The sequence below is a fragment of the Salminus brasiliensis genome, chromosome 1, assembly GCF_030463535.1.
Source record: "Salminus brasiliensis chromosome 1, fSalBra1.hap2, whole genome shotgun sequence".
In the NCBI taxonomy this organism is placed as follows: domain Eukaryota; kingdom Metazoa; phylum Chordata; class Actinopteri; order Characiformes; family Bryconidae; genus Salminus; species Salminus brasiliensis.
This window is the reverse complement of record NC_132878.1, coordinates 50052936-50080117: the sequence shown is the minus strand read 5'-3', so window position 1 is coordinate 50080117 and position 27182 is coordinate 50052936. Positions and strand designations below refer to the sequence as shown.

The 27182-nt window shown below is 40.2% G+C and overlaps 1 protein-coding gene across 1 annotated transcript; it reads left to right on the top strand.

Annotated features, from left to right (window-relative positions):
• Nucleotides 1-438: 438 nt before the first annotated feature.
• On the top strand, nucleotides 439-27130 carry elp3 (elongator acetyltransferase complex subunit 3). The gene is made up of 15 exons (XM_072681485.1): nucleotides 439-639; nucleotides 1003-1102; nucleotides 1313-1451; nucleotides 1944-2014; nucleotides 2202-2265; nucleotides 3879-3947; nucleotides 4202-4356; nucleotides 13886-14047; nucleotides 14145-14271; nucleotides 21901-22094; nucleotides 23229-23319; nucleotides 23427-23492; nucleotides 24638-24865; nucleotides 26174-26255; nucleotides 26587-27130. The coding sequence occupies exons 1-15, from the start codon at nucleotides 618-620 to the stop codon at nucleotides 26661-26663; spliced, it is 1647 nt and encodes a 548-aa protein (XP_072537586.1). The 5' UTR covers nucleotides 439-617; the 3' UTR covers nucleotides 26664-27130.
• The last annotated feature ends 52 nt before the right edge of the window (nucleotides 27131-27182 follow it).

The following is a 27182-nucleotide window of genomic DNA, read 5'->3' as shown; positions in this document are numbered from 1 at the left end:
TCCTCATTTTACAATCTACATAGTGCGCACTACATAGGGAGTAGGGAGCTGATGGAGATGCAACAGAAAATAAAGAGCGAAACAGAAAGAAACAAAGACAGAGACAGACAATAACAACTGTTGTGCTGTTTTTGGATTATAATACACTTCAGGTCATACTTAATACTCACTCATACTACTATATAATACTCGTAAAATTCAGCGCGACCTGCTGTATTAAACAAGCTCAACTCGAGCTGACCATTACGACACTTAGCTAGCTAGCTGCTGTCCTCCACTGGCCATCAAGAAACGAAACAGGCCACCGCTCCCTTCCTATTCGAAAGCTTTAGTTTATTTCATTTGAGTAAGAGTTTGTGTAATCAGTCTGTCCACAATGTATAACTCACTCTTCTCCTCTCATCACATCTCTGCCACTAGAGGGCCCTCAACTGCCATCACCGAGCTTTTGCGACATGTCCTGTCGACCAGCGGCATGAAGCGTGTTGACGCTTGTGTAGCGCAATGCTAACATTAGCCAGGGGGTTATGTATAGATAAACGCACAGGGATCTAGTGTTTTATTTAGGAAAAAGGACACATATTTAGAGATTTGTCATTTTAACAACTGTCGTCGAGATGGGGAAGCCGAAAAAGAAGAGTAAGTGTTCCCTTAAAACCAAGTGTAGACTACTATTTGCTAGCTCGGTTCAGCAAGGGAAAAGAAGAGCTCGGGGTTCAACATGAACACTAACTTTTTATGTGTTTAAGTGCCGAAATTATTACAACAAATGATTATTTTCCATGCTATAGTAGCTCTAAAGTTAGTGGTTTAGGTGGTTTGTGAACGATAATGTATGTGGTTTAAAAGAAGTATGTCAGGCATTTTTGCGTTTGTCTTAATGCTTGGTTTGAGGATCCAGCTGTCGCTGATGATATGATTGAGTTGATGACAGATCGTTGGTTGCCAGTGCGTGCACTGCTCCTTATTTTGGATACTTACTGGGATTACTGGTTTCATCAGGTGAACTCAGCCGGGCTGAACTGATGATGATGACAATTGCAGATGTCATCAAACAGCTGGTAGAAGCTCATGAGCAAGGGAAAGATATTGACCTTAATAAGTAAGTGATTAATTAGATCAATTAACATTTTTCCTCTTTTCCTCCTTTGTCCTGTCTCTTTCCTGCTGTCGTGTCTCCTTCAGTTTCAATGTCTGATCTGTTCTGTGTAATCAGCTACCACTGATCTTTGATTAGCGCTATGTTTTACTATGTCTTACGTGATGCTAAAATGATTCAAGACTAGACACTTCTACCATTTCTGACTTTTAGACTGAAGACAAAAACCTCAGCAAAGTATGGCCTCTCTGCTCAACCTCGCCTGGTGGACATCATTGCTGCAGTGCCGCCCCACTATAGACGAGCCCTTGTGCCGAAACTAAAGGCCAAACCCATCCGCACGGCCAGTGGAGTAAGTCTCCTGTTAGAAAGACTGGTTTGGCTGTTTCCACAGTTCGCACTGTTGTACCGTGACTACACTGATCAGCCACAACATTAACACTGCATAAGAATTCAGGCCACAATGCTCTAGGCAAAGTTGTGATGGGTCAGAACATCTCCAAAATTTGGAGGGGGGAGTTTTTTGGAATGCAGTGGTCAGTATATACCAAAAGTGGTCCAAGAAAGGACAACCAGTGAACCAGGCCAGGGTAGTGGATACCTAAGGCCCACTTATGTGATCCGTGGTGGCCCCACCTTACAACTTACAGGACTTACAGGACTTGACAAGATCTAACGTTTTGGTGCCACGGGACGCCTTCAGGGGTCTTTTGGTCAGATCTGTTTTGGCGGCGCAAGGTCAGTGTGAGGCAGGTGGTGCTGATGTTATGGCTGATCGGTGTATGCCTTTGTTCTTTTTTTTTTTTTTTTCTTTTTCCATATTTTCATATTTGTTTCTGCGTAGATTGCTGTTGTTGCAGTGATGTGCAAGCCTCATCGATGTCCACATATCAGTTTCACTGGCAACATTTGTGTGTGAGTAGCACAGTGCTAAACAATCATATTTTTTCATATTCACTATTGGATTCACCCACCTAGCTGGATGGGCCAGTGTACCACGTAACATGACTAGCTAGATCATTGTGGTATTGGAATAGGCAGATTTAGCCATTTGTTGTTTGGCCTTTGTGTGATTGCATTCTGTGCATGTTTCTCCAACCAGGTACTGTCCAGGAGGTCCAGACTCTGATTTTGAATACTCCACACAGTCTTATACAGGCTATGAGGTAATTATCTGGTCACACAGTGCAAGTGTTTGTATATATGTGTGTGTGTGTGTGTGTGTGTGTGTATGTATATATATATATATATATATATATATATATTACATACATACATACATACATACATACAGTCATGCCCGAAAGTATTCATACCCCTGGCAAAGTTTGACTTAAATTTACTTTTATTTAACCAGAAGTTATATTTTTGCCTTGAAACGACACAGGCATCTCCCAGGAGATAACACGATGATGTACAAGAGGCATCATTGTGGGAAAAAGTATTTCTCAGCTTTTATACACATTTGAACAAAAAGTGGCATGTCCAAAATTATTCATATCCTTTGAAAACTGTCACAGTATATGGGAAAATCCAAAGTTCTATACCATTCCAAATAGTCCAAGCTGTTTTAAAGCATCCTAATTACCCTGATTCATTGGGAACAGCTGTTTTAATCAACTCAACAGGAGAAAAACAGCAGCTCTCTGCAGTTGGTTTGTGGACAGTCATGGCTAAGACAAAGGAGCTCACTAAGGACCTGCGGCTGTGCATTGTGTCCGCTCACAAGTCAGGAAAGGGCTATAAAGCCATATCAAAATGTTTTCAAGTTCCAGTGGCTACAGTGCAAAGTATTATTAAAAAATACAAGAAGTTCCGCACTGTGGAAAATCTCAGAAGATGTGGTCGGAAGCCAAAAGTGACACCTGTGCTGGCCAGGAGAATAGTGAGAGAGGTGAAGAAAAATCCAAGGATCACCACCAAGGCCATCCTGGTGAATCTGGACTCTGCTGGTGGCGACATCTCAAGGCAGACAGTTCAACGGACACTGCACACTGCTGGGTTCCACGGACGCAGGCCAAGGAGGACACCACTTCTCCAGAAAAGGCACACAAAAGCCCGCTTGACCTTTGCAAATGCTCATCTGGACAAAGAAGAAGACTTCTGGTGTTCTGTTTTATTGTCAGATAAAACAAAAATTGAATTGTTTGGCCACAATGATGTGTGCACCATTTGGCGTAAAAAAGGAGAAGCCTTCAACCCTAAGAACACCATCCCCACTGTCAAACATGGTGGTGGGAACCTAATGTTTTGGGGGTGTTTTTCAGCCAATGGACCAGGGAACTTGATCGCAGTAAATGGCACCATGAAAAAAGAGCAATACATCAAGATTCTCAACAACAACATCAGGCAGTCTGCAGAGAAACTTGGCCTTGGGAACCGGTGGACATTTCAGCACGACAATGACCCAAAACACACAGCCAAAGTGGTGAAGAAATGGCTAGCAGACAAAAACATTAATGTTTTGCAGTGGCCCAGCCAGAGTCCTGACTTGAATCCAATTGAGAATCTGTGGAGGGAGCTAAAGATCAGGGTGATGGCAAGGAGACCCTCGAACCTCAAAGAGTTGGAGCTCATCACTAAAGATGAATGGGCAAAAATACCAGTGGAGACATGCAAAAAGCTGGTCAGCAATTACAGGAAGCGTTTGATTGCTGTAATAGCCAATGAAAGCTTTTCTATTAATTATTGAGAAGGGTATGAATAATACTGTATTTAGTAATACGCTGTGTTTAATTATGTGTCTTTCCTGCCTGCATGGTCATTCTGTTGCTCCTAGCCTACATCTATGAGAGCTATCCGGGCCCGCTACGACCCATATCTGCAGACCAGACACAGAGTGGAACAGGTGAGGCACGTTCCAGAACCATTTACCATCAACTTGTATTTTAGCCACATTTTTGCTAATGATTACACTTGTTGAGCTGTAATAATGCATGGGCTCACTGTTTTTAATATGAATACTTTTAAGTAGGCTACTTATGACCATTGCTGTGCCATGTTTTACAGTTCTTTTAATATGTAATTATACAAGAACATACGTTATGTTTTTCTCTGGTAAAAAAAAAAAAAAAAAAAAACTGTGTGAATGTATGTGCACAGCTGAAGCAGCTAGGCCACAGTGTGGATAAGGTGGAGTTCATTGTGATGGGCGGCACGTTCATGGCTCTGTCTGAGGACTACCGAGACTACTTCATCCGCAACCTCCACGATGCGCTGTCGGGGCACACTTCCAACAACGTGGCAGAGGCAGTCAGGTACAGTACAACAGCCACATGAGGAGAGTGTCTGAGTGACAGAATCAGGTCTCTCCTGTAATAGGCTTTCACCCTCATGGCTCAGGTAATAAGGGTTCTAATGCCACAAGAGGGAGCTCTGAGCTGAGCATCACTAGGTGCGTACTACAGTGCTGTGATGGAGTGAGGAACAATAAGAAAAGGAGTTATTCTGAGTGGGATTAACTTATTAAAATTTGCACGTGAGTGCACAAATATAGGGTGGTGAATCTCTGTTCGGTTTGAGCACGATTTGCATTATAAAATGTGATTTAAAAAAAAAATTAATGATTTGAGGACAATTCAGAATTATAATCAGTGACACTAAATAAACAAATGTGAAAGAATTTGAGAATTTGATGTTGGCCATGAACACATACATCTTTGCACATATAGTAGTTGAGTCGTCATATATAATTCAGTAAATAATGAATAATTTATTGGAAACAGGTGGAATAAAAGTGTGCTTGCAGGCGTAGGACAGCATGGTTGGATGGGTGGGATGTTTCAGCATGGTTTAGGCTCTTCAGTGTGTTTGGGGGCATGTCGTCATCATCAAGCCGAGTAGAATCAATGAATGCAATTTAATGTCAGTAGATCATGGAGAAGAGTCGTCTTACCTTCCTGCATCTATAGAGCAAGGCAAGCTCAGCAGAGCAATGATTTGAAAAGGACAAAGTGAAAATTTTGCTGTGACCTTCCCAGTCTCCTGACTTAAAATATAAGAGAAAATCTCTGGATTGATTTGAACGAAGCAGAGCGTGACAAATGGCCAAGCAGTCTGCTAGAGATAGAGCACATATGTCAGGAAAAATGGGTAAAGATTACAACTGAAAGGATCCGAAAGCCTCTTTGAGGGTGCCCAAAGAAGCTGGAGGAAGTTAACAAAAGCAATGGATAGATGGAGTAGATGTTAGAGAAAACGTAGGCCTGCATTCAGAATGGGGTAGGCAATCATGTTTAGTTCGTGATCTAATCTTTATAGATTAGAACCATGGGACTTCAAATACCCAATTGAATGCTTAAATCATTATTTGTCTGCTTAAATGGTTCTCCTGGTTGGTGGAAAACCTATCTATCAATCTATACAGAACCAAAAAAATTTATATGGGTACCTTTTGGGTACTAAACTATAACTTGCATTGACTGTCTTGTAGTTAATCAATTCCTATTAAATGACAAGCACTATGCAGTCCCAGTAAGTTGATTTTTAAAGTATAGGTGCACTTCAATGTACTGTCTTTGTTTGGTTGTGGGATTGGCAGATATTAAGAGAAATGGGGGACTTCAATTTTGGCCAGCTTGTTTTAACAAGAGCAGCTGCGCTGGCTCCTAACTCATGTAGAAAAAAAAATCACTGGTTACGTCCTCTCCTTAACAACTGACTCATCTCTTGTGGTGCTCACTCATTGTCTATAAAACCCTTATAAATAAAGCAGCATGAACAGAGCTGGGGCCAGTCAGGCCCCTTAGCCAGAACTCATTATAGATGCCATGCTGGAATTAGTGGATATTACAGGTTTCTTGTTGCCAGTCTTTTAGCATAAGAACAGCTGCTTTGGCTTTGCTACCAGCTTATTTTACAGTTCAGTTCTCTGTTCAAATAACAGTTGCTGAGTGACCCTAAACTGGCAAGCATCAGCAATGCATCACTTAAGTTAGGCTTAGAGTTCAGTAGCGCCAGGTTGGGCACCCCTAGTCAAAATATTTTTGCTGTGAATTGCTTAGCCACTATAAGATGACCCAATTTCCAAAAGTTGGAAAATTCCAAGAATTTTCAAAGTTGGGAAATGTACCATGGTAATTAACAGGAATTAATGGGAATAAAATGGGAATCTTTTAAGCTAAAGGTGAGAAATAATACAAATATATATTACCTGACTTTAGACAGTCCTTTTGGTCCAAATGTGTGCTTTCAGTAGTGGTGAATATCAGGTTTCTAGAAATCATCTGGGCATATGCTGTACATGTGATGGAGGAATGAACAGTGTATGTAGGGGGTGTGGTCTCAACAGCCCTTCAGTGTGTAATGTACCATGTGTCTGGAATTAAGGAGCAGCTTTGCTGTTCAACTGTTTTGGTATCATATGTAATTATTTTAGCCAAGATCATGCTTCAGGATATTTTTACCAACCATATGCAAGTTTCTCATTTATTCTTATTAATTTCCATAATTACCCGTTCATTCCTGTTAATTCCCATGGTAAATTTATTTGATTTATTATGCCTTCATGTCTACAGTTGACCAAAAAAATGGTACATTGATGATAGTGTATGATATAGTTCCTTAAAATGATCCAATATTTCATTTTAATCCCATAAGGTTTCCAAATTTTCCATCAAAAGTTTACATTTTGCAATATTTCCAAGGTTTTAGAGCTAAAGTTCAAATGGAAAATTACTGGTAATTTACTGGAAATGTATTGTCAAGTTTTCCACCTTTTTGCAACCCTATATACAATGCCATTTTAAAAATATTTTCTTTATAATGTTTTATTTAGGGAATTTTCACCTATTTTCCCCTTATAAAAGTTAGTTCTGTGAGGTTCTTTGACCGTCTTGCTCTTTTGAGTTCTATCCACAGATTTTCTTTGATGTTTAGGGTCATGGCAAATGAGGTAGTCCGTTGTGGGTTTTGAGGTGTGTGTAGGATCATCATCATGATGCAGAAGTCATCCTCATTTCCTCTTTAGCTCCTTTTTTTCTTCAGATAGTGTGATGCTTGCTTCCTGAATTTGCTGATAGTTAAAGCAGCATTATGTATCATATTTACCTTTAAAATATCAGCTTCAGAATCATGCTGATGCTCCACTGACCTTTTTTAAACTTTTTGCTGATAGTGCAAAGTCCGCTGTGGGAATTTGCTGGTGTTTAATTTCCCTACCAGTAAAATTTTCTCTGTGCCACTGGCTGCAACTCTAATCTAAAGCAATGTTATTGATCCACCCCACACTTAACTTAACTTCATCAATTATCAGGACTATTTTCCAAGATGCATCAGGCTTGTCTAAGCATTCCTTAAAAAACATTGAAACTTTCATTGGTGGTGAGAATGTATGAGGTTTTCTTTTGGTGACTTTTCCCTGATGATCATATTGGTGCAGGGGTCACTGCACAGTAGAACAGTGCCCTCCAGAGTATACTCAGTCTTCCTGTAGGTTTTTTGCAGTTCTTAATGACAACACAAATGAAAAATGAATGCAGCTGAAATGCTCTGCTTTCTTCTTGAAGCCGCCTTCAGGCTAGGTAAAAGCTATCTTAGAGCTCAGGTTTCTTGGGGTGCCAAAACATCTGGATTGTGCCTCATTCATTTTTTTCCACTCTAAAATTTGACACAACAAAAATAATACTATATTATGGCATAAGATGTTCTTTAAGCTTTAATATCATGGCTTTTGGAGAGCAGTACATCTTTTCCTCACCTAACAGTTTACAGCAGCAGAAATATTGACTGCATATTGATCTGATAGGTGATCCTCTTGGTAGATGACACATTACTTGCAGGGCTGCTCATCAGGTCAGTGGCTACTGTGGACAGTGTCTCCAGACAGCTATATCCTATATCAGTCGGACAGTGCAATGGAATTTGGTGATGGAGAACCGAGTTAGAAATAAATGTCAGTCGGTTTCCTCTAACAAATCGAAAACCACAGAGATGTGATAAGATGGGATTTGCTGCCTCCTGCAAAGCTGTATGCTTTCTGTGTGCGCACAGCACATCACTTCACTAAGTGCCACAGCGAACCACCAAATCCAGACATCATCAGTCCTTATTGTTGGGCTGATGGACACTAGCTTGTTGCCATATTTAGGTCCTTCTGGATTTATTTTATTTATTTATTTATTTAATATAGCAACTCTAATGCAAAACGTGCACTGAGGTGTGGTTGGACACTGTCCTGACTGTCCTTTAAGGCTATGCTAATTACTGTGTGCATATTTACATTGCATGTATCATATTAAAGAACGTTAAAATTGCATTGCTTTGGACAAGTATGGGTACTGTTTTGTACGCCATATACTGTGTTATCTGTGATAATATTCCATTTAAGCAGAAATAAAAAAATCTCTTATTTCATCACACAAGTTGTTTTAGTCATGTATTAATTAAGTTTACCTTTAGGTTTTTAATTTTTAGCTTTTTTAAGCTCTGAGAACATTAAGAGCTTATTGTTCACTTTTTACTTCACTTGATCAGTGTACATACTCCATTAATGTATTTATTTCTATTGGTGGTTTATTCTTTTACCAACAATAATGACAGAATTGTGCTATGACGCTATGATTTAAGGCTAGCACTGGAGTTTCATTTTTGGCAGTATGAAATAACATTAGACTGTAGTATCAGTTTGTGAAGCTCTGACACTTTAACATCAGTATCAGTGTAGATGAACCAAATTTCCGTCATATTAGTAAAACACTACTGAAAACTGCAACAGGTGCAGTCTACCTAAAATATACCCCAGACACAACTCCACAAGATCTCTGAAGGTGTCCTGTTGTATCTGGCACCAAGATTTAGCAGATTTAGAATTAGTGAAGCCTAGCCTTCACTCCCCACGTGCATTAATGAGCCGCGGCCGCTGATTATCCTCTCACCAGTTCACCGGTTGTTCTTCCTTGGAGCACTTTTGCTACATTATGTCTAATGCATACCGCAAACGCCTCACATGGCACAACACATGGCATTTTGGAGATGCTCTGAACCAGTTGTTTGGCCATTCTCAAAGTGGCTCAGATCCTTATGTTTGCCCATTTTTTTCCTGCTTCCTACACATCACCTTCAAGAACGTCAAATACTGATTGTTCACTTGCTGCCTAATATTATTCCATCCCTTGATCGGTGCCATAAAATGAGACAGTCAGTGTTACGGACTTCACTTGATCTGTGTACATACCCTACTAATGACTAAGTACTTCTATTGATGGTATAAGATAGTCCTTTATTAGTCCCGCAGTGGGGAAATTCCCAGATTCACTATTCCCAGATTCCCAGATACTATACTATTCACTATGGTTGTATGAGAGTTTTGGATGTAGCCTAGGACTAGTCACATAGTCATAATGCCTGGGCTGAGCTGCAATTCAGCAAGTTTTCTACCCTTCCTGTGTGCTATAGTTAGCTAATCCTTCCAGAATATAGTAGTCTTTCTATCCTCCTTTTGTTGGACTAAACAGAATCTCAGGCCGAGTTTAGAGTCGAGATGTTTTAATGGTTCTTTAAATATAAAACCATGTAAACTTACAGAAAAGCTAAGGTATTCACCCTCTTCCACCCTATGTGACGTCTTATTAGCAAAGACCTTTATACTATGTAGCATACTATGTGACAAATGATCAGATATCTTGTTATTGTTGCACCCTCAAATTGCTTGCTAAAAATATTACTGTTTCTCCATGGGGTTTGGATTGTTTTTCGGCTGCCCACTTTATTTGTTCATTTGTGTAACGCTGTTTATCACCACGCACTATTTCTGTCTTCTGGAGTGGAAGTCGTGACTCGGGCTGCTTACCCATCGGCTTTGTGTAGGGGAGATGGTTTAGCAGCGGGGGCTGCAGTGACGAGAACAAGAGTCAATTGTTCGACACAATCAACCTGCTGCAGACGTTCACTGCTGAGCTCAGTTAGTTTAGATTATCATATGTGTTTATTTACTCTTTGCCTGCCGACAAGAACCCACATGCGTATGTGTACAGGGAAAGGCAAGAGGGTCTTCAGGATTTACAAGGCCACCGTAAGTCTTATCAGTGGGTTTGCTAAGATGACACGATTGGGGTAATTGTTCCGGTTGCTAATCAGGCAAAGACAAGGAAAGCAGCAGTTCGATTTCAGCCACTGTCCTTATCTCTGCAGTGTGTGTGTGTGTGTTGTAGGGCAGAAGAATGTGTGAAAGAGAAATAACTTCTATTTTAGAGTGGTGAGAAGGTGGTGTGGCGGTAATGGCAAGTGATGTTTGCCTTTTATGGCTTGGCTTAAGATCTTATCATGGACTATTAACGCGGCGGATCATATCTCCCAATTTACCACCATTCAAACCCAAACACCAGAAGCGTGACAGCAGAATCTAACAACTGATGGCAAAACTCATCCAGAATGACAAGTAGCCTTGTCTCCAGACACCCCCAAAGTGACATTCTTATCAACTATGCACCTTCTCTTTGCTGAGACGTAATTAACAGTGTCACGCTGTCTGCATTTCTTTAGGAAAAGGTAGAGACAAGTGAACACTGTCCAGTCAGATCTCATCCTAAGATGCCACTGACTCTATGCTCATTATCTGTTTATGCCATTACAAGCCAGAAATGCAGAGACAGACTTCAACAGATTCTGTCAAATTTTCTTTTCAAACTATTTAAATATTGTGTGTGTGTGTGTGTGTGTGTGTGTGTGTTTCCTATAACTCTCTACCAGTCTCGGACATCAACTTGGAGAATGTTTGTCCCACTCCTCTATGCGAAAGTCTTTCAGCCGTGTGACGTTTTAGCTTTAGTGTTTTTAGACAGATGGTCAAACATTTTCCTCCGGGGCCCTCTGATACAGTAAAGAATTTCTTGTGGAATCTACCAAAGCGCTCCAGGCCTTATTGCAGAAAAGCAGCCCCAAGCCATGACCTCTCCACCTCCATGCATCACAGCTAATATGGGTTCTTGTGCTCAAACACTGTGTCTGCTTTACGCCAAACATGCATTTTAGGATTGTTGGAGAATTCTTTATGCATTATGTGGTCAGCTGTTGGACTGAACTTGCTAGGACGGCCTAACCCGGCCATGTTGGCAGTTGTTGCAAATGATTTAGCGGACAGTGGAACAACTGATTTGTAATTGTTCTGAGATGTTTTTAAGTCTTCTTTCTGAAGCCCTCATTTTACAAAATGATTTTAAAAGACATTTCATATTACCTCCATATTCCAATGTAGTTCAAGTGAAGAGCAACACATGTTGCCCACATGTTAAATGATTGAAATGGTGGAGACCAATGTTTGTGGTCACACCTTTCAATGAATGCATTCAGCTTCTTTAAGTTGCACCCATTGCTGACAGATATGTGCAAATGCACACACAGATTATCTGTATTTGAAGTACAGAAGTATAGAATAGGACTCTCTGGAGCAGATAAACATGAACCTATTAGCACAATGCCTAATGCCAGGTATTATAAAGACTATAAAGCTCCCTAGAGGGGCATACAGTTCTCCAGCACTGAGCTGAATGAGTATCTCTACTAGCTGATTCCTAACCTTTTAATATGGGTATTGATATTGGAAAAAACAGGTGTGTTCTCCACCTCCTCTTCCACTCTGCTTTAGTATTTAGCACAACAACAGCCATTGCATGAAGTATATAGACCAGTGAAATGTTCACATTTAGTTAAAGTCTGTATGTATATGTGTTTGTCTAAACTCACAGATCTACAGATATGTTTAAGAGCATTTCCACATTCGTTTAACTATAATCTTTGTAAAGCTTTTTTTTTTTTTTTTTGGACAAATACAGTTTAAGTGATGTTATTTAAAAATGAAATGGTTGTGTTTCTAACGGACCATGAAATTGACATTTTATTACTTTCTCAGTGTGTTAGCAAAGTTTAGAAATGGTCTACCTCCCAGTTTTAACAGCTTAAATTGTGGCCATGGATAATTTACGAGCTGTCCAATTGCTCTTTACAATATGGGTATAAGATGCTCTGAAAAAGAAGCTTGTACCAAAAGCTTTTTCCTAAGTGCCAAATACTTATATACAAACCACTAAGCAATAAATGTAGAGATGTAATTATCCTTCTGGGCTTCTTTCTGTGCTTTGATGTGGTCTTGGACTTGGTTCATGCTGTGTCATTATCATACGTCTTCGACTCATCCAGTACATTATTTTTTTTTTTCGTTAACAAGACTTGGGAGGTGAAGGGTAATTCCTCATGTGATATATGTAGGCTGCATGGAATTCCATGTAATTTTCTTCTAATTATTTTTCTGGGATTTTTTTGTGTGCTCGAGACACGGACAAAGACAATTTCCCTAGGAACACTCGATAAAGCAATTGTGTGCATTTTTATTTTTTGACTCGTTTTGCTTTTTTTTTTTTTTACCAACTATATCTTTACTTGCTTTCAAACTGAATTTGCAATATATAGTCTGCTTTATCTTGTCATATCTAAACCACACAAACTCCCGAAGCCAAGATGTTTGGAGATGTCTTTCTTTGGTTGTACTTTTGCTTCAGGTGGATTGTTGTTAAAGTGCATCTTTGTCTGCATCTTCCAGTACCTCACTGGTGCTAACAGAGCCATTTTCTACACGCTGGTGTTCACACCTGCTGCTTTGGTTGTCATGTTTTTAGTCACACTCCTGCAAATGCTCTAATGCATTTGAGCACCCAGGCATGTCTTTAATGGAAACCGTTAACCTTTTTAGATAAAAAAAAAAAGGTTTTTTAATGTATTTGTTTTTATTTATTAAATGTATTATTAAATGTATAATAAATAAAATGACAAATATAATAATCCAAAGTTATAAAATCTATTACTTGCCAAGTAATATTTTTGGTCGCATTTGCATTTATTTTAGTCACTGACTGGAGCCCTGTATATGCTGTGTAATTAAACTAATCAAGTACAGTCAGGTTTATTCAGTGGAGAGCAGTCAATAAAATAGGATGTTAAAGCCGTTTTACATCTCAAGATTGAATAGTGAAAACAAATACAATACAAATCCAATACTCACTATATTTGTGCAATAAAAAATGGTGTGTTAATTTCAGGTAAAAAAAAAACACACACATCCAAGTCTGTTAAATTGTTGTAGGTTGTATAGGATTGCAAAATGTGAAACAAACAAACAAAAAAGATATAGTTATTATATGAAATTAATTTCTTTTTACAGAAGGAAAACATCTTTTTGGCCAAACCACAAAAAAAAAAAATTCAATCTGTCAGGAAGCTGAAGCAAATTTGGATCATGCAACATGACAGTAGTCCAAACCACACAAAGACACTAAAGACTTTTGCTATGGTCTAGGTCAAGTCCAAACATACAAGTCCAAACCCTATTGTAATGTTGTGGTAGGACCTTAAACGAGCAGTTCACTCATGAAGGCCTGCAAAATCTCAATATAGCTAGAACGTGTTTGGTTGCTTTTTTTTTTTTTATTGCTGCTTAGTCCATTTAATGCATTATTATGTTTTGATTGTGCCATTTAGTATTTACAATGTGCACAATTTAGGAATTAATTTTGAGGAGACACTGTGCAAGTGATGTGAAAAGGGCTTAGTATGTAACGGTCAGGCAAAGTTTGAACTAGAAAAATTGCCTAGTATTCTTGAAGCCCCCCCCCCAAAATGAATGTGTGTGATTTGTTCTTTGGCCCAGTGTGAACTGTAAAGCATCACACATTCTTCTGAAATAAACATCTAATCAGTCAATCATAATTTGTGTGTAATTGAGGATCTCTGACTGACCTGTCACCCATTTGTATGTTGCTTGTAGCCGTCTGAATGTGTTGAACCGTCTTTCTGCAGGTACTCGGAACGCAGTAATACCAAGTGCGTAGGGATCACCATCGAGACGCGGCCAGACTACTGTCTAAAGCGGCACCTCAGTGACATGCTGGCCTACGGCTGCACAAGACTAGAGATCGGTGTGCAGAGCGTTTACGAGGATGTGGCTCGTGACACCAACAGGTCAGGGCTCCTATTGAAATGAAGAAACTTGCTGAATGTCAGTTGAATTGCAGTTCTTAACAGTCATTTGCCTGTATTTTCGCCTTTATTGAACCAGGGGGCACACAGTTCGAGCCGTGTGTGAGTCGTTTCATCTGTCCAAAGACGCTGGCTTTAAGGTGGTGGCCCACATGATGCCTGACCTGCCAAATGTGGGCATTGAGCGAGACATTGAGCAGTTCATAGTGAGTATCCCTGTGTCTGCTGCAGTGAAGAGCATACTTTTTGACTACTTGCAATCTGATTAACTGCTATTTGGCAGAAGTTTATCAATTCAATACTATACATAGTTCATATTGCGCTATGATGTGTTATGTTGTATCTCATTGTGTCTCGACTGGAATCTTGTGGTTTAACTTAAGGCTAACATATTAGCTTGTGACTAGAGAGTTAAATAGAAACCATATGAAATGCACATATATTTAGTATATTTTAAAGTATTTATACCTTTTTTTAAGGCCTTAATATTTACTGAATCAAAAACCTTATTGTATTGCATTATGAATGTAGCGAATTGTTACCCTCGTTAAATACATTTTATATGAAGTCACCCTATTAGGAATGTGGTTTCTGCTAACTTCAGCAGTCAACTCTACTGATAATATTAAAAAAGAAACAATAATAATATAATATAATAATATTCATTCAGATAAAACCAACAAATGTTTCTATTCGTGGACCCAGATTACACATGGCTTTCAGCATTTGCTTGCTGCCTCCAAGTTAGCACATGTTTGATTCTCATTCTCCGCGTTTACAGTAGCTGCTGGGAAACAAAACAGCAAGCCAACTCAATTTGTGGCAAGGTTGTAACACAACTGAGCTGAACTTGATGTAAGGCCACACCCAGTGGTAGACAGTAAAGACACTAAACGGTTATAAACACAAACAAGTCATACTTCTTTCTATTTAGCCTCTCAGCATGCCAACAAATTTAAAATAACCCTATCATAACTCCTTTAGTCCACATGTCCAGTGGTTTGACTCTAAGCAACATAAGCATAACTTTTAGGCATTGGGTCATTCCTCGTTGTGGCATAGCCTGCCAGTGTTCTGGTGCAATTGTCTTATTCTGTAATTTTAAGTGACTTTTTTTTTTTTTTTTTTGGTAATGAAATGAAAAGTATTAGTCACATCTCCACCCAGCAGCTGCCTAGTAGTCCGTGCATTGTGCTGACTTCACTCAGAATTCAGTGTCTGGAAATGACAATAAAATAAAATGGTATGCTGGGAAAGAAAGGCTGTTAATTAAGGAATAGGAAGGTCAGAGCTTCCTCCTTTTAAGTAGTTCATGCTTTGCTCAGGGCACATTTGTTGAATCTGAAGGGCCGAAGCTGTTTTCGTAGTCAGGATCACCAAAGTCATTGACAGACTGTGAGATTGTGTAACGACCCCAAGAGAGATAGGTGGTGAGTAAGACAGGTACTAATAAGCTATCCAACTTGTTGATGCCTTGATGGGCAATAGTCACCCCCCTTGGTGGGAAAAAGGACTGACCAAGAACTAATAGAACCTAACCTGCCAAACTACAATAAATAACATTAATGTGCAAAGCATCTAACTTACTTACCATGATTAACTAAAAATGTACGAAGCAAGGTAAACTCTTATTAAGAGGGTGATGAAATGGGTGTCAGTGTAAGTGATAATCAGGAAAATAGATCTACATACATCCATAGCGTATGTTGCTGTTTCTGTTCCCTAGTTCCCCCATTCTCCTTGATGGCAGGTAAACTAAAGAAACAGTGTTTCCGTTCTCTAGTGTCTGATTTTGGATGCTGACTTAAATGATAAATGATGCCAAATAACTGTAAAAGTAATCATAGTATTTGAAGTGTTTTGAGTATGTCTATACAGTGGCATATAAACATTTGGACACCCCGGTCAAAATTTCTGTCATTTTAAGCCATGTTAGTGTGCATTTCAGTTTTGTACAGTGTTAAAAAGTGGGTAAAAAAAGCAAGTAACACCATGTAAATGTTAGATATTTGAGCTCTCAAATAACTTCTACCAAGATCTCAGAATCTCAGGCCATGGCTTGTTCATGGCCATTGTTAGGAAAGGTCAGGTTATGCAAATTTCAAAGCTTTGATAGTGACTCCTCGATAATCAGCAGCTGTGGGCTTCTCTAAGCAGCTGTCTAGTCTGAACATTAAAATAATTGATGCCCACACAGTAGGAGAAGGCTAAAAGAAGATAGCGACGAGTTTTCAGTGGAGTTGTTTCAATAAGTTCATAATGTATGTGAGAAATGACAGTTAAAAGGAACTGTGGAGGCCAAGTTGAAAAGTAGATCTTTCAGAGAAGTGTTTGTAGGATTGCTATAAAGGCTATTAAAACCTGCACTGGGAGTGATGGTACACTGTTACTGTGCAGCAACACAGATTTGACTCCCTGCATCATACCCACAAAATTCAGCACCAGCATCTAAACAAGTCTGATACATTTTGTGGTTTTTGTTTTTTAAGGTTTTGGATGCAATTTTTGAATGTAACGAGCATGTGTGGTATGTTTGGAGAAAGAAAAGGGTGATCTTTCCAACTGTTAAGCACATTAAAGCAGCGTTATGCTAGTTGGGAAGTGGAATTTGCTTTGAGCCATGCATTTCACACCCACATTTCACAAGCTGAGAGATACAGAACCATCATCTGAAGCAAAAGAGGTGTGTGGACTGAGGTGGTAGAGAAATATTACAGGATTTTACACTAATATGACTCTGGGTTACACAGTATTTGAGTTCTGCTCGCTTTGCCAAAGTTACTCCGAGTCCAGAGTGGCAACAATAGAGACGCGGTTCTCCCTGTTGCAGGTCGGTTAGAGTGTCAGCATGATTTTGAAGCTTTTATTTTAATGTAAAATGTTACATACGGCTGCTTTAAATGCCAGCTGCATCATCTGTTTCTAAAAAAAAACAAAGAAAAAAAAAGAACCAACAAAAAGGACGACTTCCACAGCAGGATAATGATCCTAAACTACAGTTGGGCACTTAATAAAAAATTAACCAAAATTGACATTCATAACCTCTAATCGACATAATCTTGCCCATGGCATTTACTTCAATTATTAAGTACTTTAAATTCTGTGAATACAGTTTTTGGTGTGTTTATGTAAAACGTACTACCGCCTGAGTAGTCACGTAACCCCATCCAGTCTGTGACCTTGAAGCAACATGAAGCCAACTGAGCAACTCCAGCAGTTCATTTAATGGTAATTGAGGTAAAATTCTTAGTTTAAATAGTGATTTGAGGTCATATGGCCAAGCACTATTCTAAACACACCTCAAAGTCCACAATGGACTACCTCAAAAGGTAAAGGTTTTGCTGTGGCCCTCACAGTCCCCTGACCTAAACATTCTTGAAAATTTGTGGACAGACCTCCAAGAGAGCACTGCAAGTCCACAAATCTCACAAAGCTCCTTTTACAAGGAAAAATGGTCAAAAATCCCTCAAACAAAAATGAAAGGATGCTTCACTAGCTACAAAAGTGTTTACTGGCAAAAGTTAGTGTTCCTAATTACCGACCGTGCAGGGTGCCTAAACTTTTGCTTTGTTTTTTTTGTTTGTTTGATTTGTCATCTTAAGAAAATGTTTGACCAGGGGTGCCCAAAGTTTTGGCTTGGTTTTGGCTTTTGGTCTAAAAAGGAAATGTGTTTTTTGTTTATTTATTTTTAGAAGCATGCTCATGCTCACGACCGCTTGCAAAGGATTATGTAAAGTTGTGTCTATTTTTGTTGTTTCTCTTTTTCGTCACGGTTATTCCGTAAGCTCTTCAACTGGAAATGGGTTAAGACCTCAGAAGAAAGGGGATCAGCTCTGGTGTAGTCCTGTGTCATGTCAGAGGCTTATCTCCTAAGGCAGTGAGACGACGAACGCAGCAATGGTAGCAGCACCTCCTGTGCGTCTTGTATGTAGTGTTACCCTGCGTGAAATGCGTGTCACTAGGGAGTTTCTGAACGTCAAAGTTTGTTACAACAGTTGAAATAAAATGTCTGTGTTGGAGTATATGTTTTTATATAGTATAGTAATGTGGTGGTATATAAATTGATTATATTAATATATTGGTAGTATATTCGTATTTTTATTCAGTGGGCTGATGGGCTTCATGGCTAGACCTAGTGAAATATATATCACAAATCTAAAAGAAATGAATATTTAAAGAAGCCACTTTTCATAGACATGTACTGCCAGCAAAGAACCAACGCGAAAGCAGTCTTTACTGAGCCGCTGCGTTTTGGAAAATTCCACCTCCTTCGTGCGCTGTGGCTAATTGGTAAGCAGCAGGCATGACGATGGAATGTAAATGAAGCAGGGAGTGATAGCAGGGGGTGATGGTGGGGGGACTCTTTTATGGCCCTTGTCAGTGTCCAGCTGTGACACATTGCGACGCATTATCAGGGGGTCCATTATAGGAAATGAATAGAGCACTTTTTATTGGGAGCTTCATTAGCAAAGCAAGAAGATCCAATCTGCAGCTCCATTGTGGAGCCTATTGTGCAGGTGGCTCTCGCCAAAAGCCTGTGTGTTAAACACCAGCTGAGAGTGTGGCAGGTATCCAACAGGTTATCCGCCGCAATAAGAGCGCACGTCACTTGTTGTTACAGTTGTATTGATTGCAACGCGTGGAACTGCGTGTGATTTACTGACCATTACAAGCAGATTTTTACATTTTGTTAAAGGGAGCATCAGTGTTGCACCTCACTTGGGTTGGTGACTTGTTTTTGAGTCTTTTTGAGGTGTCAGATGAGGTCAGGGTGCTTTTGTGTATCGGCAGTGTGTGCTAGGTTTACTATTTGAGTAAACAAAGCTTGAAACGGTTGGATATTTGGCACTCTTCGCTCTCACTATTAAATGTCCCTTGAAATATCACATGTAAATGGATTTCTTCAGGGAAATGCATCATATAATAACAATATTGTATCAAATACAATGTTTATTTTGATCTTTTTTTATTATTATTAAAAATAATCCTATTAGAAATTCTAATAATTTAATACCTTAATTTAGTGTTACCTACCTGGGCGTTCTTAGTGAACACAAAGATAATAGATAGATAGAACATAAGTGTTAAAGAGAAGTTGAGGGCAGCTTTTTCACAGCAGGGCTGAATGGTTCCGAACAAGGATGGTAATCGGTCCGGTGGCTTTTCCACACAGACATGGTTCAGGCAGGCTCTGGTTGTCTCAGCACAGCTAGTAGACCCACCTAACTGTTCGGTGGGAGGCCTTAATGCCTTGGTGATTCAGTGATTGGCTTCATATTAGCCTTTCTGCTGCAAGATCTTGGGTGTTTATATTTTCAGTACAGAAAATAGTGGAAAGACTGTATCTAAAAAGGACCTGAATAGTTGTTCCATGATAGTACACATGAAGTGCACTGATTATTAGTGTGGTGACAAGTTTAGCATACTTGAGTATCGGCGTTGCTACCAATGCATTACTGAACAATCTGCCTGCCTGACATGTCCGACAGCGTTGCCGGGCTTGTCCAACATCCATACCGCGACGTTACCACAGCCTGGTTTACTTATTGGAAGCTAGTATTACCTTAAAGGTACATTGCATTGCAGGGTTTCTGTATTAAAAGCTGATGTGTAACAGCTGTGCTTGACTGTGATCATGATTATGTGACTGTATATAGTCTTTTTTTTGCCAGGACCACAGCTATAGCTGTCCGTATCCTGCATGCCGAAGTCGTCACTCGCTCACGTCAAACCTCACAGATGTGTTTAAGTGGATCCCAACATTATTTTGCATACTGCATCAATAAAATGCCCAACCATTTAACCATTTGGCCCTGCAGTGGAAAAGAGGCCAAAGATTGCCTTGCGTTTTGGTTATTTAAGGAATGACTATGTGAAATCACTCAGCAACCTAGATAACTCCCAGCTAGCTAGATTGCTTTTATCTCATTCCCATTTGTGCCTTTTTTTGCAGTCTCAAACCGAATGTGCTTATTGGGAATCGATAAAGTGTACTTTCACATCGCAATGGAGGTAGCATAGGAGGTACGTGTAAGGTATTTATGATGGGTTCAGGGTGTAGGCGTGACTGAATTGGTCTGACAGGCCACATCGCGCAGTTCCAAAGTGTTACTTTAAGCGCAGTAGCGCACCGTCAACCTGGCAGCTTCAGAGCCCAACTGGCCTAACACCTGCCTTCTGTCGACATTTTGCATTCTTGCTGGTGCTCGCTCTTATCTGCAGCTGAAGTTTTGACTCTTGTTTGTGCTCCAACCAATTGCCATCCTCAAGATAACACGAGAGTGGAGTGCTCCTTGATCAAACAATGCCAAGACTGTGCTCTGCAGTTCTATATTTATCAGCTGGTTTGTGGACGTGGGTCCCGTGTAAGCATTTTGCGCCGAGCGCCGAGTCGCCCTCGAGGTGGACCCGTTTGGCATCGCTTCTTTAACTCAACTGCAATCGTTTTCCGAGCAGATGTTTTTTCGATATGCCCACTTTATTTGCCCGCCATCTTCACGGCAGTCTGTTTTGTTAGTGCGGTTGAGAGCCAGGCCCATCGTTGGCTCCTCCGTATTCAGTATCTGAGTATATCTGAGCGATAGTGGCCTATTAGGAGGTGGTGTGTCAGAAGCGGGAGGAAGAGAGATTAATGGCTGTGTGCGTTGGTCTCTAACCCTGCTGCTTATGCCCGCTACTATCAGCCCGGTGACCGCCCGCGCAGCCTTGCCCACGTCACCCACCGCTGCCTCCTCGTCTGTTTATCTCTCTCCTTTAACCTTCCCTCTCTCATGCTCTCTCTCTCCCTCTCTCACTTCCTCTCTCTCTGTCTGTCTCACCTGAGGAGAGGGGAACCTGTCTGTGCTATCTCCAGGACGACTGCGGTGGAGAAGGAAGCAGCGTAGCTGAGTGATAATGGAATCCCATTAGACTCATGCGGCACTCGCTTCACACTTATCTGGCTCAGTGCAGGCTCCTCCACCCATCCCAAAGAGAAAAAAAAAACACACACACTCCCTAGAGAAGAAACGCACACGCTAACACAAAGACTCTCTGTCTAATTTGATTGTGAAAGAGGATGCTATATTCGCACACACCGGAGCTTGGAGTAACTCAAGTAATCCTGTTTTACTTTCTTTGAAAAGTGGGATTTAAGGGAGGGGGGGGGGGTGGAGGAGCTTTAGTTGAATCTGCTGGTGTCTAATCGAATGGCCTTTTCTTCTGATCAATATAGTTGAAGCCAGTTAAATGCAAACCGACACTGTCTTCTTGATTGCCATGGTTCAGTCATCATTATCATGCTATGACTTCCAAAGCTGCTTAAATGACAAGAAGATAATGAATCCCTACAGTTACGGGCAGGCAACACACAGGCGGTGTCATTTACATCCCCCCCTTAATATTAATATAAAACAATCTGCCCGGATTCTCCATTCAGACGCCAAATGAGAGTGCTATAATTCGTTGCATAAGCAGGATCCGGACATTTCCCAGTAACCAAGAAATGGGCCGCAGTAAGATCATCATTTAAGCACTCCAGAAGAAGCCACTTGCACTAATGGTCAGTCAGATGATCATGAATAAAGCTCATTGACCGTGTGAGCATTCTCTTGAATAAGTATCAGTACCAAAAGTTTAGCTGCACAAGCCGTGTAGCTGTATTTCATGGCCAGCCAAATCTCCAATATATGCATTTAGAGCATTTTCCAGATGACACAGCTGAAAGCGTCTCGCTAATGTACCAGTGCTGGAAAGTGCAATTAAGTCTACCGAAGGTTTCTCTGCAACACCCGCTGGATTGAGGCTGACTCGCCTTCAGTTTCTAATATGTCCACTCTTTCTCTCGTTCCGTTCAGGAGTTTTTTGAGAACCCAGCGTTTCGGCCTGATGGGCTAAAGCTCTACCCTACCCTGGTGATCCGAGGAACCGGCCTGTATGAGCTGTGGAAGACGGGCCGCTACAAGAGCTACTCGCCCAGCACACTGGTTGACCTGGTGGCTCGCATACTTGCGCTGGTGCCGCCCTGGACCCGAGTGTACCGCGTACAGAGGTGGGTGAAATAGCTGCTGTAATCTGTGTTTGGTATATTGGATTTCTCCATTTCTCTGTGTTGCTGTTCTAATATTTGAACTATATCTATCAATAGTGCTACAAAACGCATAAAAAAATGCATTAAGAAAGCGTATCCTGGTACATCAAGACACAGTTCATCCGCACTTTTAAGAAAATGTAACCATGGTCGATTTTTATAAATGGGACAGAAAAAAAAAAAAAAAGTCATTGCCGTCAGCAGTTCCATCCTTGAGTTCACTGCAGAACCTCATTTCCTGTGGTGCTTTGCAGAGACATTAGTCTTTCCTGAAGTCATTAACTGCACTGTTGCCCAATATGCATGTAGATATTGTTGTGGCTCAGTGTATTAAAGACACACTTGACATCTCTGATCTTCTTTTCAGCTGCAATATTTAAAATGGGCGCATAGGTAGAGCATGTGAGTTTTTTTTTTTTTTTTACGAAATCCAGTGAGCCACATTGTTTACAGTAGCTGATTTATTAATTTGTCCACTGCTTTTGTGTTCGCATCATTGGCATGACAGGTGCAAGCCACTGGCATCATGTTGGGGCGTCACTGATGGATAAGTGATGTATTCTCACTTACTGAGCTTTAGCTTTCCTATTATCCAAGACTGAGCACCACCCTAGAAAAAGCAGCAAAGGCTGAGGTTCTGCATCAGAAATACAAAGTACCTACATCTGAAACAATTCCTTGTGCTTTTGAGGTGTTTGTGTTTGCTTTACTTTCTGGTAGCACACTTCCTTGCAAAAGATTTTCTAATTTATGAATCACATTTACGTTTTACATTAACATTTGAATGCACTGATGAACATATAAAACCAAATCATTTTCTTTACTGTAGTATAGGATACCAATCAGCACAATCTTTCTCGGTCATGATAGTGACCCACTTTACCTCTCTAACACAGCAAGGCTTATTACACACTAAGGTGTATTATTCCATAACTGTACAAACTGGTGGGGCCATTTCTGGGTAATAGACATTTGTAATAGCCATAGGCTGTTTAAGGGGTTAAAGATAATAATCAAATGATTAATACAGTGATCTATGGTGTGTAATGGTCAATAATCATTTTCAGACCTGTAATGTTTGGCTTGATATATTAGGGATATCCCGATGCCACTGGTGAGCTCTGGTGTAGAACATGGAAACTTGCGAGAGCTGGCATTGGCCCGTATGAAGGACATGGGGACAGAGGTAACCTATCCAGCTTCACCTTATCGCTTTCATTCAGTAAGTAATTGTTCAAGAATGGCCTGAGTTTAAAAAATGTTCTGGTATCTGCTTTTTGTCCATTTCTGCAGTGTAGAGATGTAAGGACCAGAGAAGTGGGCATTCAGGAGATCCATCATAAAGTGCGCCCGTATCAGGTAAGGGTGATTTGCTCTCTGGTTATTGCGGACAAGGTTGTTCTGATGTCCACGTATATACATACAGTGGCATTCAAAGGGTTCAGTTCATGTGAATAATACATTAAGTAGATGATAAACTGATCTCCAAAAATCATAAAGTTAAAGATGAAACACTCGTTTCCACAAATTAAAGACAGAATAATGCCTTAATAAATCACTTTTACCAAGGCCCTTTTTTTTTTTTTTTTACCAAGGACCTTAATTAGCATGTTAGAGTTGTGTCTTGTTAAGAAATGTCTGTGAAAAGGGACTGTAGAGGACAAGTTTAGGTTTGAAAAGCCAAGAAGATTTAAATTATGCAATTTGATGATTTGTCGATGAATGTTAAAATAGAATAAAGCATATTTTTTGGGCTGCAATGAGCAAATTTATGTTTGGAGGCGTGCATAATTTCAAGGGAAAAACGTCTCTCCAACTGTGCACAGGAGTGGATCAGTCATGTTTTGGACTTGTGTTGCAGCCAGTGGCACAGGGAACATTTTACTGGTAAATCAGATTTGAATAATTACTGGAAACATCCCATCTCAAAACCCACAAAGGTTTTGGGGCCATGGCCATAACAGTCCCTGACTTAAATATCATTGAAAATCAATGGACCTCAAAAGAGCTGTGCATGCAAGATAAGCTAAGAACCTGAAGAACTAGAAGACTTTTACAGGGAAGAATAGGTGATCAATAACTGAAGGAATCCTAGCTGGATATAAAAAGCATTTCTAAGCTGGCATACTCACTAACAACTCAATAAATCATTTGGGGAAACTATAAAAGAAAAATAAATAAAGTGTAGTAATGCTTTAAAAGTGTCATCATTAACTTTTACTTCCTTAACTATTTACTGTAATAAACATTTGGACGGGGGTGCCCAAACCTTTGCATGCCACTGTTGACATGCGTTGCTATTACAAGAAAACCTTACAAGAAGTGTTAATCACTGTGTAAGTGGTCATAATGTTTTGGGTCACTAGTGTATGTCCCGCATATCAGTTTAAAAGGGGTTGGGTGTTTGAGAATGATGTGTTAATGATGAACTTGTCACCCCTTGCTCAAATGTCTTGGCAGTTTTGATACCTAAGGTCCAGTTTTAAGTACCTTGGTATCTGCAGGTGGAGCTGATCCGCAGAGACTATGTGGCTAATGGCGGCTGGGAGACTTTCCTATCGTACGAGGACCCTGAGCAGGACATCCTGATCGGCCTGCTGAGGCTCCGCCGCTGCTCAGCGCAGTCTTTCAGGCCCGAGCTGAAAGTTGGAGTATCGATTGTGCGAGAGCTGCATGTCTATGGCAGCGTGGTGCCGGTCAGCAGTCGGGACCCCAGCAAGTTTCAGCACCAGGTAAGAACAGAGGTAGACTTAGAGTATGGAGAAATTGTACCTTAAAATAGCAGCTTCAAAATCATGTAGAAACTCCACTGACTTGTAACTCTGAGAATTGCACCTATATCATTACCACTTGGGTGGTCATTTGTGTAAAATCCTGTAATATTACTCTACGACTCCGTCCACATACTTCTTTCACTTTCAGTGACTGTTCTGTATCTCTCAGCTAGATGCACATGAAAAGAGTGAACTTTAGGGGTGGTTCAAAGGACGAATTCCACTCCCCAACTGTAGGGGAGCCAAGGAGCAAGAATGTTTTTTGCAGAATGCTGCTTTAAGGGATTTATATTATTGACCTATGTGTCAAGCACAGCAAAATAATCTTTCAGATAAAATATCCTAGCTGTCCTGCAAAAAAACATGCATCTTCAAAATGTCAGCTTTATAGAAAAAGGAGAAAAAAAACTTAACTTTCAGTGGAAGTCAATGTGAAAAGATTTCAAGTCATTTTAAAGCATTTCTATTGGTCTATTCATCATGAAATTTTGATCCAATTTAAAGAACAACTGCCAGATTCATGTTATGTAATTTCAAAATTGAAAAACAGCTTGGTTTTTGCAGGATAGAGGCAATATACACATACTGTATATTTTTAATCCCTTTTCAGATTATTAGATATTTATTGGAATCATGTTTTTTTCTATCCAAGTATCTGTTCCATCTTCTTTTTTTTTTGCTGGTCTTCTTCAGCCTCATACTAGTATCATTTGATATCAGTTTTAAGACCATGCACCTTGGTATGTGCCCAATATATCTAAGGGTGGAGCGCTGATCTGGACGTCCTGATTGGCCTGCCATTGGTCAACTCTAGCATTAACCAAAATGGATACAATCCTAGCATCTTCAAAAGCAACCCCCGAGGTCCCAGACATCTGAGAGTATGTGTAAAGGCACTTTTAGTGTTTCAGCACCTGAAATCTGAATTCTGGCAGCAAATACACTATTTGTGATTAGGTGTACATAAACATGGTCAATGGTATTAAGAGACTGAGACCATGAAGCTTATCCATGTGCATAGAACACCCTGTAGCCAAGCTAACAACTGGGTATGCCAGCCTCTGTGATTAGGGCCAAAGCTACCTCATTCAGTGTGTTAATTAAGATATGTAAAGTGGCTGTTGTCAGTTGAACAAAATACAAGCTGCTATTCATTGTTGTTTGTTCATAATTTTTCAGGAATTAATGCCTTGATGTGTCAGTTTTCGGTGTTAGGTCGTCACTTTCTTATTCAGTCCTCCCTTGTCTGTTCCTCTGTGTTGGCAGGGCTTCGGGATGATGTTGATGGAGGAGGCAGAGAGAATAGCCAGAGACGAACACGGCTCAAGCAAACTGGCTGTTATCTCAGGTATCGAGAGTGTATTCTCAGCTTTTCTAATGGAATCCCCACTGGGCCATCTTCTTGAATCACCCTGTTGTCCCAGTGAATAAAAACCCTGTGCACTCACCCCACCAAATCAGCTGCTAGGTTGAGATAACGGCGCAGGGAAAAGAAATGGAATATCTCCATTAATGTTTTGATGGCTGTGAGACACGCTAAACCCAGGATTGCTGCTTTTGTCCCTCTATTTTTGACATTTCTCTAAATTGCAAGTATGGCTTGGAATAAAACAACGCTCTGATAATTCCGTTATCACAGACACGCCCATTCACTGGCTCTGATGCTTTTCTCCTTTCAGGTGTAGGAACTAGGAATTACTACAGGAAGATGGGTTACGAGCTGGAGGGGCCGTACATGGTGAAACGCTTGGACTGAAAGCTTCAGAAAACTGGACAAACGAGGACAGGATGATAATTTGTCCACCTTTGGTGTGTGAAGAGACTAGGAGCAGATTGAAAAGTAAGGACAAAAGAGCTTGGCTGTCAATCCAAAACAAATATAATTTTTTTAAAAGAAGAAAAATGGTTACACAGAAATACATACATGAAATGGTGATGTATTTTTGCAAGCATTTTGGAGGCATCACTGAAATACAGGGGTGGGCAGGAGGGATCTAGGGTATTCCCCGCTGTTATAAAACTAAATATTTATAGTGTCAATTTAAAAGAGAGAATCACAAATCCTTATTAATCCACCTTGTTTTTTGGGTTTTTTCTTTGTCTGAATTCTGAAAATTAATTGCAATTCCATGTGCTGTTCCTGGCACTGAGGGAAACAGGCTCATCTGGTCATTCATGCATTTTTTTTGTTGTTGTCAATAAATAAAGAGTATTTATCTCCAATTTTAGCAACTGTTGTAATTGCACACTGATATAAATGGCACATTGGTGTCAT